The sequence below is a fragment of the Bipolaris oryzae genome (assembly GCF_000523455.1).
Source record: "Bipolaris oryzae ATCC 44560 unplaced genomic scaffold scaffold_39, whole genome shotgun sequence".
In the NCBI taxonomy this organism is placed as follows: Eukaryota; Fungi; Ascomycota; class Dothideomycetes; order Pleosporales; family Pleosporaceae; genus Bipolaris; species Bipolaris oryzae.
This window is the reverse complement of record NW_006911315.1, coordinates 146,012-158,589: the sequence shown is the minus strand read 5'-3', so window position 1 is coordinate 158,589 and position 12,578 is coordinate 146,012. Positions and strand designations below refer to the sequence as shown.

At 51.8% G+C, this 12,578-nt stretch overlaps 3 protein-coding genes across 3 annotated transcripts; 2 read left to right on the top strand and 1 right to left on the bottom strand.

The window, feature by feature from the left end:
• Positions 1-5,552: 5,552 nt before the first annotated feature.
• Positions 5,553-6,265, top strand: COCMIDRAFT_35386 (uncharacterized protein; the record flags this gene model as incomplete). Its single annotated transcript, XM_007688230.1, has 3 exons — positions 5,553-5,578; positions 5,619-5,707; positions 5,925-6,265. The coding sequence occupies 3 exons, from the start codon at positions 5,553-5,555 to the stop codon at positions 6,263-6,265; spliced, it is 456 nt and encodes a 151-aa protein (XP_007686420.1).
• Positions 6,266-7,538: 1,273 nt separating this feature from the next.
• Positions 7,539-9,439, top strand: COCMIDRAFT_35385 (uncharacterized protein; the record flags this gene model as incomplete). Its single annotated transcript, XM_007688229.1, has 6 exons — positions 7,539-7,676; positions 7,991-8,018; positions 8,087-8,212; positions 8,273-8,457; positions 8,513-8,713; positions 8,744-9,439. The coding sequence occupies 6 exons, from the start codon at positions 7,539-7,541 to the stop codon at positions 9,437-9,439; spliced, it is 1,374 nt and encodes a 457-aa protein (XP_007686419.1).
• Positions 9,440-9,832: 393 nt separating this feature from the next.
• COCMIDRAFT_25003 (uncharacterized protein) lies at positions 9,833-11,596 on the bottom strand (the record flags this gene model as incomplete). The annotated part of the gene is made up of 1 exon (XM_007688211.1): positions 9,833-11,596. The coding sequence occupies one exon, from the start codon at positions 11,594-11,596 to the stop codon at positions 9,833-9,835; it is 1,764 nt and encodes a 587-aa protein (XP_007686401.1).
• Positions 11,597-12,578: the final 982 nt, after the last annotated feature.

Below are 12,578 nucleotides of genomic sequence, written 5' to 3'. Positions count from 1 at the left end.
CCCTTGGTTACCATCCATCCAGCCATCCATCCAATCATCTCGCCAACCACTTGATCAACTCTACCAAACACCAACCCACACAACCATACAATGGCCGCTACCCTCTGCAACGACATCATGACTCCCCAGAACCTTCCTCCATGCCCCGGCCCACCACCAACCGGCCCTCTGCCAGCCATCCCCACAAAGAAGAACTGAGCATCGTCAATCACCCGCTCCCATGTTCTGTCCTGGACTAGTCTGCTGGCTTTAGTGCCCCAACAGGCACTGCACCATGGCGTGCATCCTCGACGACGACTAGCATGGCCTAATACCACCACTTGGCTCCGATTCAACCCGCACACGGTTGCTTGGCACGCTGCACTCACGCCAGGCACCAGCTAGTACGACGCGATATTATTTCTCGACGCACTTGGTGCCTTGGATTTCGGAGACAAGACCCCCTTGTCACTCACCTGACTACCTGACGAGATATCCGGTTAAACGCAACTGTTACGCATCCTCCTCGGATAGCAACGTCGACACTGGTCTTGGTAACAAGACCGTCTTGGGCCTCTAGCCTCGACTTGTTTACGCTCCTGCATCCCAACACACTCTGCTGGCTCGAGTGGATGGAAATGAATCTTCTCGATAGACGCCTGTTTCTTTATCATCATCATTATCATCACCACCTAGACTTATTTGGCACACGCACCACAATCGTTGTAATACTGAGCGACTTGATTTTTGCATGCATTAGTTGGCGCTTGGGACATTTTTGGCTGTGTGCTCAATGCATCACTCGCTTCTGGAGTTTTTAGCAATTATAGACGGCACCACAGTAGCCTGGCGGAATACCCACAAATACTTGATTTGTAGCATTAATAACCTGATCTAAGATCACCTTCTTATTACCACTCATACCTTGTACTATTGCGCCTCAGTGTGACACTTGCATGATGCTGACGACGACGACGACGACGATGATGATCATTATCATTGCTATCATTTCATTCAACAAGGGAGCAAGGCAAAGCAAGCCCGTCAGCCGGTCGAAGGGAGCCGGTGCTAGAGAGAGAGAAAGAGCCGCGGGCTGGTAGGTAGCTGCCGTGCACACCACCAACATTTTTTTGTGGCTATCCGCTATCCGCTATCCGCCATGGGCGCGGGGCTAAGAATGGGAAGTCTCTGGTCTACTGTAGGTATGGGTACAAGCGCTGCAGCGAGTGGAGCGGCTCGTCGACGGTTAGGCATACGCACACATGGGACGAGACGAGGTCATGGACACATCCAAGATACCTACTAGTGTACACGTACTCGTCCACGACCAGCACATGACAAGCGCGTGGTGGCCCGTTTGGTGACGTCTACCTTACAAGTGGAAGAGGCAGCCAATACGGGGGGCCTGTCTGGTCAGGCCAACGCCTCCCTTTGCATGTTCCTGACCCGCCCCTACCGAAAGCTTCCGCGTGACCGGTATATGCCTTGGAAGAATTCATATCCCGGCATGTGCAGTTGCAGTTGGAGTGCAGCAGCGCAGCAAACCCACGATGGGTCGGCGCACCTTGTCGGTCGGTCGTGTTGGAGTTGCAAGGCCAATAAGCATACCCGGACGTGAGTGCAGGGCCCCTCGTCAGCTATAGCATCTACGCCTCGATGACTCTATCCTTACTAACGACGCATCATGGCCCCGCTAGGTCAGAGGCCGTTGTTACTCAAACGACGTACGGCGGGTTGCGAGCGTTGCACCATCTCACCGCTCATGATTGACTTACTCCACCTGCTTGCACTGGCACGCCGATACATCCAAGTCGGACCAAGTGCCGAGCGGTGCCTTTGTCTGCCTGTCTCGCTCTCTAACCTTGTGTCCCTCGTCTTCGTCATGATAGTGTGTGTATATGGAATTAGCCGTGGCGCATCCCGCGGTTGCAGACAGCCACGTGAATGGCTAACAAAGCAGCGGCGGCAGCGCTACTACTCTCTACGCTTACTTGCTACTCTACTTACACACTCTACATACTACACCCTCTGCTTTGCTCTATTCTACTTACTGCCCGTCTGCCCGTCCTTGTCCGACCACGGGACCCGCTCGTTCAGCCACGTTGTCTTAGCACGGCGGAGAAAGGCACCCTGACTGCGTTTGATACTCGTGCTTGGGAATGAGCACACCACCAAGTCACACCCGCAACCCGGGTATCCTGGACCATGGGGAGACGAGCGTGAGCGAGGCCAAGGACTAACGCCACACTTACTTGGCTGGTGGTGGTCGGGCAATCACAGGGAGCGTGCGGCTGGGCTTGCACCTGTCAATCCTTCCTCGTCTCAATCAGGTTTTTCCGGGTCGTGTTTTTGTGCTCGTCTAGGCGCCATACCTCTCTCGGCCCGCATTATTTGATTGTTGGAGCAGCAAAGTCGGAGGGCGCCTGCTAAGCGATTGGCTGGGGCGGGTGCAGCACGACGTTGTAAGCCTGCATGTCCTCCGTGCGCCCCCATGGTTCCAAATCTAGGAACAAGATGCGCAATGTCAGACGTCAATCCATCCTTGAAGCAGCCAGACGAGGCGTTTGGGCTACGCCATCGTCTGACCCATCTACCCACTCCCCTCGCCTCTGCTTGGTGTGTCAGTGTGTGCTGTGCTGTGCTGCTCCAGGCACACAATCACACACACATGCCGTGTGCATGCATCTAGCTGAAATGAACCCTCTGCTCTTTCTCTCTCTCTCTCTCTCTCTCTCTCGTTCTCCACCCTGGCTGCCTACTTCCTTACCATGCACACACATGGCTTTTTTTTGCTTTTCCTTTTCTGCATCCCTGGCAGATCAATCTGACTCATATCCGTATTTCCACATCGCACACCTCTTTGCATGCAGATCGTGGATCCCCTGCTCGCCGTGCCTTAGTGTCAGTCCTGCTCATGATGCCTTTTTTGCTGTCCCCACGCACGCTAACTGCTCTCTTCGCACCGACAAGTCCGCCCCGACAAGAACCAAATCTTGCTCGACGCACCCGTCCTTCGGTCATTTGCTCATAACCGCCCCTCCTCTGACTCATTGACACGCCCATTACCAGCGGTGTACCCCAGCCTGCCACCGTCTCAACCCCGACGCCGTTACGATTTGGCCGTCGTCTAGTCGACCAGAACCATATCGCCGGGTCTCGTCGCACCACTGGACAGACGGTTTTTACAAAAAATTCTAGAGTGGCGCTTGTTTGCAGCCCGGCCATTGGCCAATGCAAAGGGAAGATCCGCCTTCAACTTTGCGCCTACTCCTCCCCTCACCGCTTCCTTCACATGCGAGAACCCGTCATCACACACACTGCGTATCGCCATCTATTTTTGCTCATGTGACTGGCTGGCGTGATGCGCAACCTTCAAACCACGGCGCATGGGTACCACCCCAAACAACTTTCGTCATGATTTGCCCAGTCGCCGATGCTCTCGGCGAAGACTTAAGGTTTTTCTCGTCTGTTGACGACCCTCACCGGTGCGGACATTGCCATTCTGCCTATCTACCACCATGCTGCAAACCACTCCCACCCGCATTAACATGGACAGCAGTCACACATGTAACCCACTAGAGGCGCAAAGCTTTTTTGTCCCTTACCTTTGTGCTTCAGCATACGCAGATGGGACAAGCCGCCCGATCCAAGGGCAACATGAAGCATCCGATCCTTTTTTGCACATCGCTTGCGCCATCTGTTTCGCAGGCACCCAGGCATTCGTGGATCAATATCTCCCACACAATGCACGCCGGTGTGGGACCCTGTCGATCAAACCGCAGCCTCCTGAACCTGCCGTTCATGCGCCTCGTCCGATGCGGTAACGCGGCCACCCATCTCCGGCTGTCCTGACCGTGACCTCACCCTTTTTCCGCCACTGCCGCTCCGTGCTTTTTTTTTCCAACTCGCTCGCTGAACCCTGAAACACGGTTGCCGTACTGACAATAGCAATCCTCATCCCGCGCTTGCTTGCTTGCTGGCCGCCCTGCGCTACCCATGATTCGCGTCCTCCCCTTTGCCACTCAGCCTCATCTTATTCCCCCACCTAAACTCCGTTTCCTTCGGACATTAAGTACACTCCTGGGTTAAGCGACCGTAAACCCATCTCCCAAAACGGTACACAATGGCCCACCCTAGGATTCATGCCTCGGTTGTTGAATCCACCCTGGATTAACCACCCCCCCAAAAATTGGTCCCAACACGACGAGGCTTGCACCATCCCCAGCGTATCACACCATCCGCGGACGAACCAGGACTTGCAACTACTCTAATCGTGGCTGCCACACTCTAGGTTCCACTGGTGGATGCAGGCACATGTGCTGTACATACAATATGTACCTACTTACATACATGCCCATGTCCATGTATCCGACATATGTCCTGGCAAGGGGTGGTATAGGGGGCCGAGTTAGCATATTAACATGAATGCAGCGTGGGATCTTCCTTGCTCAAAGAAACTATTTCTGGCCCATATAGCGCGGCATAGCCACGTCTTCCAATACACCATCAAACCTGCAAGTCAGCCAGAACGCCTAGCCATAAACTATGTGCACACATTTCTTGCACAAGGGGTGAGTTTGATAATGGTCCCGCTCCGGCTAACCGATCCCCATCTTTTCCCAGGTCCGAAACCCCGTCACACGTCGCATATCTGTATGTACAGTAAGCTCTCTCCAGATTTGGTATCTGATACTACGACTTCAGCCTGATATGGCTCTTCCGAGCCTCAGCTGCATTTTAACTTCCGTTACATGTATGCGCTCTACTTGCATCGCATGCATGCACGTAAGACGGACCAAAGAGAGACACAAAGGAATTGCAGCCTGTTGCCTCGTCCGATGCCAAGATGGCGATAGCCCAAGCGCCTCGTGGAGCAAGAACGGACCTTAGGGGAGGGAGGAACTATGTGGCTGCTTACCGGCACGGTGGTTACCATGGCTGATTTGACATGCTGACCACCCATCTGACTCTTGACAATGCCTTGGAGTGGTTCCCTGGTATGGAGTGAACCGCTGGCTTGGTCTTGTCTCGAGCTAAACTATCGTGGTTAATGCATTCTTCCTTTGGGAGCCCCATACAACGCACCAGCGTCGATTGTACGAGTTGGCAAGTAGGTAAGGTGTTTAGACTGAGTACGAGAAGAAATAGCGTCCAGGACGAGTCCTTAGGCCAGATGGAATAGGTGCGTGAGTATAGCTGGCATCTGCCAGCACACCATCTCTCTCTCTCCCTCTCTCTCTCTCTTCCCAGGTATCATGGCAGTTCAAGAGACGAGGGCTGCATCCACGGTTTCACAAACCTTCCCCGCTCCATGGCGACATTTAGGCGCGCATCACTATCTCTCCACTTGTCGTCATTATACCGCGCCAGTCTGATAAAACCTGCGTCTTCTCTTCCATCCTACTCGCCAACATATCTTCTTATCTATCATGACATTTATCGACTGGCTCAGCTCGCTCGCTGAGTTTGGCGAATGGGCTGCTGTACGCCAGCCCGTGGCGGAGAAGGGTGATGCCCTTTGCTTTGGTGCAGCGAAAATCGCTTGCATAATTACATCTCTCTCATTTGTCACCATGCGATGGATCTTCGCAAAGAGGAGGTATGAGCTAGACCTAACCTGCATTTTGTCGAGCAAGTAGTCACACGATACTGATTGTCCCCGCACGTTCTCACACCGATGTAATTGTCGTTGCAGTTGCAGCGCAAGACAAAGGAAAGGCAGAGACATGTACGAAACGAATGGGATATTCACAATGTGCATGATAGCTACGAGGACGAGGTGAGTGCCTTTTTTTTCACGTGCAAGAGATATACGTGAAGAAGCAAACCAAAGCATACTGACAGAATTCATAAGATATTATGCATAACTCTCATCGCTGACCGATCAACCGACTGCATATACAGCCCCCTCCCAAATAGCCTTCACTAGGGCCCAACCCCCGCAGCCCTCAAATCAGGAAAACACGTCCTCCTCGAGAAACCATCCGTCCTTAACGCCCAAGAAGCGCACTCGCTATCCCATCACGCCATTCCCCAAAAGCCCCCATGCACCCGTCCTACTAGAGGCAAGCCACTACCGCTTCCACCCCGCCTGTCATCTCTTCCTCCCCCCAATTCGACGCCACGCACATCGCAGCACGCCGAGGCCCGCGCCGCAGTCCCAGCCGGCTTCTTCCCCGGCCATGACATCCGCTTCAGCTTTGAACTCGCGGGGGACCGGTGCTGCGCCATGCATCTAGGTTCACTACGAGTTTTGTCCAGCTGCCCGCAGCGTGTTTGGCAGTGAGCCTGTGGGTTATCGGAGCTGCGACTATTCGACTTTATTGCTCTGCCGTTTGACCAGCGCTACGGAGTAGGTAGGCTGTGCAGGCTAGGTATGCATTTGCTTGATGGCGGGACTGGAGCCATTTTGTGTGGAGTTGGGGGGGGGGGGGGGGCTAAGGGCGGAGATACAAGTTTCTGTGGCTTACGGGCTGTTGGCCTAGTTTCCGGGACGCGGTATCGAGTGTGTCTATGTGTGATTGTGGAGTGAGTTGCTAGATGTTGAGCATGATAGTGGTGCTGATGCGGAAATATGCAAGGCGGTTGTCTTGTGCAATCTCATGGGGTCTCATGTTTGGCATCGGATTGATGTCGAGACGGTTCCCACAGTGAGCAAGATGTGGGGTCGAGTGAGATTGTGGGCGGGGCGAAAGAGATAGAGAGATTGGAAGGCATATACGTGCGAGCAGGCTGGGAAGGGAGATGTCAAGGGAGATGATTGGCGGACTACGTATAGGTATATGTTGGAGGGGTTTGTGAATAGAGTTAGAGGGAGAGAAGGGAATGGGGTGTGAAATGGCGTTGAGGAGAGCATCGCGCAGATGGTTACGACGGATGCCACGTAGGAGCGCACGGGATTACAAGTCAGGCCATTGAGGGAGATAGTTGAGTGAGATGGTGGTGGTGTGATGTCCAGGTACGAAGAAAGTTTTTCGGGAACCTATTCCAAATCAGCAAGTTAACGACTACATCCAGCACTGTATAGTTCAAAACTATCCAAAGACTCAATTACATCATCCATCCTAAGAAGCAGCGTCTCGGTAATTTGCACATCGCCCAGCTAGCATTCTGAATCGCCATTTCCCCGAACCATCAATCAATAGACATACAATACAGTCAAAGCCCTAATAGGCCCTATAACTGCATCTGCAGCGCGCACTACAACGTTCAACAAACTAAGCGATACCAAGCTCTCTTGACTTGCCCAATACGAAGTTTCTCTTATACATGATGCTTAACTACAAGCATGTCTCGGGGCACCGTACTCACCCGACTCTCGTATTCCTCACCGCAAAGTGTTTGTTTTGTGAGACATCATTCCGAAGGTCCCGCTCTATTGTGAGAAGAAAATGGCTCGTTCGTGTAGTATAGATGTGTATACAAAAACCAACGAGTGGGTACATGTATATGCTTTTCACCCCATCTTCCCGAGGGTACAGAAGATCAACCACGCAACTAGGCTTTAGAAAAAAATCCTTGTTTGAGCCTAACCGGTCGAATAACGCCAGAAAAAAAGAATGAGAGTGCAACTGCTGGCGCTGCTGGCGAGTAGCCTGGCGGCTCTGGGGTCTGCGAGATCACCTGCGTCTGCGCTGGCGAAGGACCGGATTGAGAAGAGGGATTGGGCGTATGATGCGCATACGATTGATCAACCGGTATGTGTTCTACTTTACCTGACGGTCTTGAAGACCCTTATTGTGAGAGTAAGAAAAAAGAATAAGTTTTTGTTGACTTTGGGGGGGGGGGCGCTACAGATCGATCATTTTCGGCATAGCAATCGCTACGTGCCGCATACGAATAAGACGTTTAAACAGAGATATTGTAAGCATTTTACCCTATCTAAGCACAACGGAGTAAAATAAAGCGAGAGAGCTGATGTTTTGTTTGCCCCGAACAGTCTTTGACAAATCATATTATAAGCCTGGCGGTCCGGTTTTCTTGTATCTTGCTGGCGAGACATGGGGGGGAGTGGCAGCTTGAAAATTTACAAACGGGAAGTGAGTTCATGTGCATTCAAACAAGCTTGTAGACGTGTACCGTCGGGGCTAACGAGACGTGAATTTAGTTATACAAATTCTGATGAAAAAGTTCGATGGGCTTGGGGTTGTTCTTGAGAATCGGTATTATGGCAAAAGTTTCCCGTATAACACTACTACCACGGATGAATTGAGGTTCTTAACTACTGGGCAAAGTAAGTGGAGAGTCTTTGATATTTTATTTTATTTTTCGATGAAAAACTAATTTGTGGTAGCCATTGCCGACAATAAGTACTTTCGACAGCACGTCAAGTTTCCAGGCATTGATGCGGATCTGAGCAGTCCCGACACACCCTGGGTCATGTATGGTGGCTCTCTTGCCGGCTCACAGGTAGCCTTCACGATGAAAATGTACAACGAAATCTTTGCCGGCGGCATCGGTAGCAGTGCCACAATCACGGTCCAAATCGAGTATCCCAACTGGTACAAGCCACTGATGAAGTTCGGTCCTTCAGACTGCATCTCCCCGCATCATCTCCATAATCGACAAGATGGACGCCCTAATTGAGAGCGGCAACACCGCCGCCATCCAAAAACTCAAAGACATCTTCGGCCTCGGCTCCCTCTCCAGTCTCGGGGACTTCGCCTCCACCATCGCCTTCCCCCTCGGCGGTCCCTTGACCTACCCAACAGGCACCTGGCAAGAGATCAACTGGGTTCCCCACGCCAACTCCAACGACTTCTAGCACTTCTGCTCAAACATCACAAACCCCTCCCCACCAGCCGCGCACCTCGACATCGACACGGCCCTCTCCACCCATTCCCACGGCGAGCCCTGGACCGGCCTCGGCAACTACGCCGCCTACATCAAGAACGTCATCCTGCCCTTCTGCACCACGGGCCGCATCAACAGTACAGACTACGGCTGCTTCAGCACCCAAAACACGACTTTCTACGCCGACCCCACAAATTCAAATACCCGCTCCTACCTCTACTCCACTTGCACGGAAATCGCCGCTTATCAAACCGCGCCTCGCACGGGTCCCTCCCTGATCTCGCGGGTTCTAACTGTGGATTACAACCAAGGCTGGTGCAACGAATCGTTCCCTCCAGGAACCTACACACGCATCCCGCCTCTCCCAGAGATTGAATACAACAACGTCTATGGCGCCTCCAACATGCGCGTCAAGAACCTTGCGTTCATCGACGGCGCGGCAGACGTGTGGCTCGACCAATGCTACCATTCTACGTTGCTGGATGGGGTACGGGTGAGCAGTGATGACCATCCGAGCTATCTGATTGTGGATGGGGGCCACGTGTGGGATGGGGAGGGGATTGGGGATGTGGACAAGGAACCGCAGTTTATGCGGGAGGCGCATTTGTGGGAGATGAGGACTGTAGAGAGGTTTTTGGAAAGGTGGAGGGGGAAGAAGAGGGGGTGAGTTGGGTGGAGTAGATTAGATAGTTGAATATAATAGTCCTGACTCCTTTTATTGTTATTTTTTCTCGCTGCTAGGAGGTGATGGACTTGACGAGTCGCTTGGAACAATGCTGATGATATGATAGTGTACTGGACGAGAAACAAAGGCGCGCGCAGTTGATAGATCTTCTATTGAAACATATCTTGTCAGCAAAGTCGCTAATATGAAATATTATCTGGAGGAACAATGTATGAATCGAGTTGAACAAAGCTAATGGAGGTTGATATGCAGGCGAAAGATGCACGGTTAGAAACAAAGGCAGTAACGTGCTCGAACAAGAAGGCAATCATCGACTTCACAGGGTTAAAAGCAAAAAGGTCTTGAACAAGCCAGCATAACCGTTTCTCTAAACAATCACACAATCTTTATTCTTTGCGTGCCTAGCGCATCCATGTGGCGAAAGGGGTCAAAACTCCACCGTTGCTCGAGCCCCGTTCCTGACGTAGACCAGCAGTCCATATGTGATAGTGCAAAGATATGGCAATTGCCTACAATCCAGTAGCCCTCAGAATCATGCGTCCTTCTCAGAATAAGAGGGATCCTGCAGCCGTCTATGGCCCATACGCTGTCGCCTTCTTCAAACTCGTGGCTTGTTACGGCGGGAAGCATGCCTGCTCGGAAAATGTGCTGGTTTTTGCCGTGTGCTTCGAGCTTGGCGCAGAAATGCTGTATTGCGTTCCGGTATATATTCTCAGGAGGTCCCATGGCAGACGATGTATTACTTTGCATTATGGAAGATATGGAGCGAGTGTATGACGGATCGAGTAGCCAGTTGTACTGTGCAGGCCATGTTCTTGGATCGAGACTTGTTCGACTTGAGCCGCTGCTTATCAAACCTATTAGATCACGACCAAAGGTTTGACCATCTAGCCATCGTGCTGATGGGCCATATCCTTCTTTTGTCGTGCTGTCAATAGTTGCAAGACAATGTGCACGGACGGTGATAGATGGTGTCAAATATGGATCAATAGGCCACCTTGAAGGTATGTCGACTATTGTTGTCCAATCCATCTTGGCTAGCTCTGCAGCGCTAGAAGAACTTCCGGATAGCTTTTCGAGAGACCGCCAGGGGCCTATTCTAGTTTCTTGGAATTGAGGACGCAGCGTCATGTCGCCTTGATGCTCTGTCCAATCTGGCACCCAAGTCGGTAACCCCTTTTCTGTATGCCGAGGTCCGAGAGATAATGATGCATACGCCAGAAGCTCAAAGTCCTCTCGACAGGTGATGATGGCTGCAGCCGTACGCACCAAGACCTCCTCGATGCTTTGGGAGTAGTCGATAGTGATGAGATTTTGCAGGCGTTCGCCCACTAGTCCCAGCAAGCTGTATACTTTGTCTCTTGGATCTGTAGAGCTGCAATGTCGTGATAAAAGTAGTAATGTGAGTAGATCTCTTGTCGGGGCGCTAGCCAAAGGATCCCAAGCTAGCGGACCAGGAACTTGCAGTCGTGAAATCTTTGCTCGCCCGCGGATCCGACTCATCAGATTGGCATCCATGGCACATGATGCGTCTCCCATGATCATCATGAGTTTTCGTGCGAGTGCCACCTCCTGAATCACCCATGCTCTGGAAACCCATCTCTTTGCAAAAAGCTTTGTCAGGGCTGATTGGCGTCTCTCGGTGTCCAGCCATAGGCTCCTGGATGCGAAGCCAAGGTCTTCTTCTCCGAGGTACACCAGGACCTGCGAGGCCCCAGCATATATGTCGGCCATGAGCCCGGCCTGGTGATTTCGCTCTTCGATATTGCTATGGTTAATAGAAATGGCATCGATCCACAAGAATCTCTCCTGAGAGGGCAGTCTCAATCTGCGCAGTGCAGAAGCACAGTTTGAAGTTACCGGGAATTCCGCACTGTCTTCATCGCCTACATATGCGCAGCCAATGCGCTGCGAGAGGCTGTCGTCTCCATCTTCGGTTGCCCAGCTGTAGGAAAGTGCTTCGTACTCAATGTCGGAGTCGAGACTTGAATGGAGAAGGTCACAGCGAATTGGGTCGTCAAGCGTGCCGGGGTAGAGGCATAGAATGCGAAAGTCCTCGCCATCGGTGTGACTCAAGGGGCGGTACCGGAAAGAGTTGTGGTCTGGCGACAATTGCGAAGATGTCCTGGGTCGCTGCATGGTGGCGACGTCTCCTGTTTTGCGGGCGCTATGCTTAGATATGGCCGAAATAAAAGTTTAGTCAAGGCATGGACCCAGGCCGATCTTTCCGGATTGGGTGGTGGAAGAAGTGCTGATATGAAGTCGTGGACGGTGTGCATGGCGATAGGCTCGGCCGGGTGAGTCCAAACACTATCAGGCCAACATGTTGTAGTACATCTAGAGGGGCTTCTAAAAATACGGGTAATTGGTAATATTTCAAGGGGCACACGCGTTGCGGCACGATGGGAGAGGAACGACGCTATCGTAGGGACCTCAAATGCGTCGAGGACGCGTGGCGTGGCTGCTTCTGGTGTGGCTGTGACCGCTGACGTACGCCTCATGCACCACGCCAACCGAAACCACCACCCCGAACCCATCGTGAACCTCTTGGCGATTGCTGCATCCAGACCATATATGCGCTATATAAATGCCATGGTTACGTCATTTACTTGAAAATCCGTCTAGCGACTGATCGTAATATGTAGCCAAAACTGCATTAGTTTCTTATATCCTAGTGTATTGAAATAAGACGCATAACCGTAACCTTCACTAGACACTCCATGATTAGATATATGCCAGGTGCCCATTTCCATTCATCTACTACGACAAAAAGAAACAGAGGGTATCTTCGCAGAAGCCTTCGTGTCCATTCTTCGTTGCATTGCCTTACCGCTACCGTGCTTGTAACGGACCGTGCCCTAATGTAGAAATTGCCGCTCACACAAATTACTACAATAAGCTTGGTAGCGCATGATGCAGATTTTCTCGGAATTCGAAAGGTGACCCCTTTTTCTTGCAATTAGTTCTTGACAACCGTCCCTACTGCTGTTGCCATCTAACGCTACTTCGCGTTGTTAGCGTCATTCCCTCTCTCGCCTTCCTTCTCACTCTCAACGTCATTCTCGATGCCCGCTACAATTGCCTTGCTCCAAACCACGTTCTACCTAAAATAACTTTAATA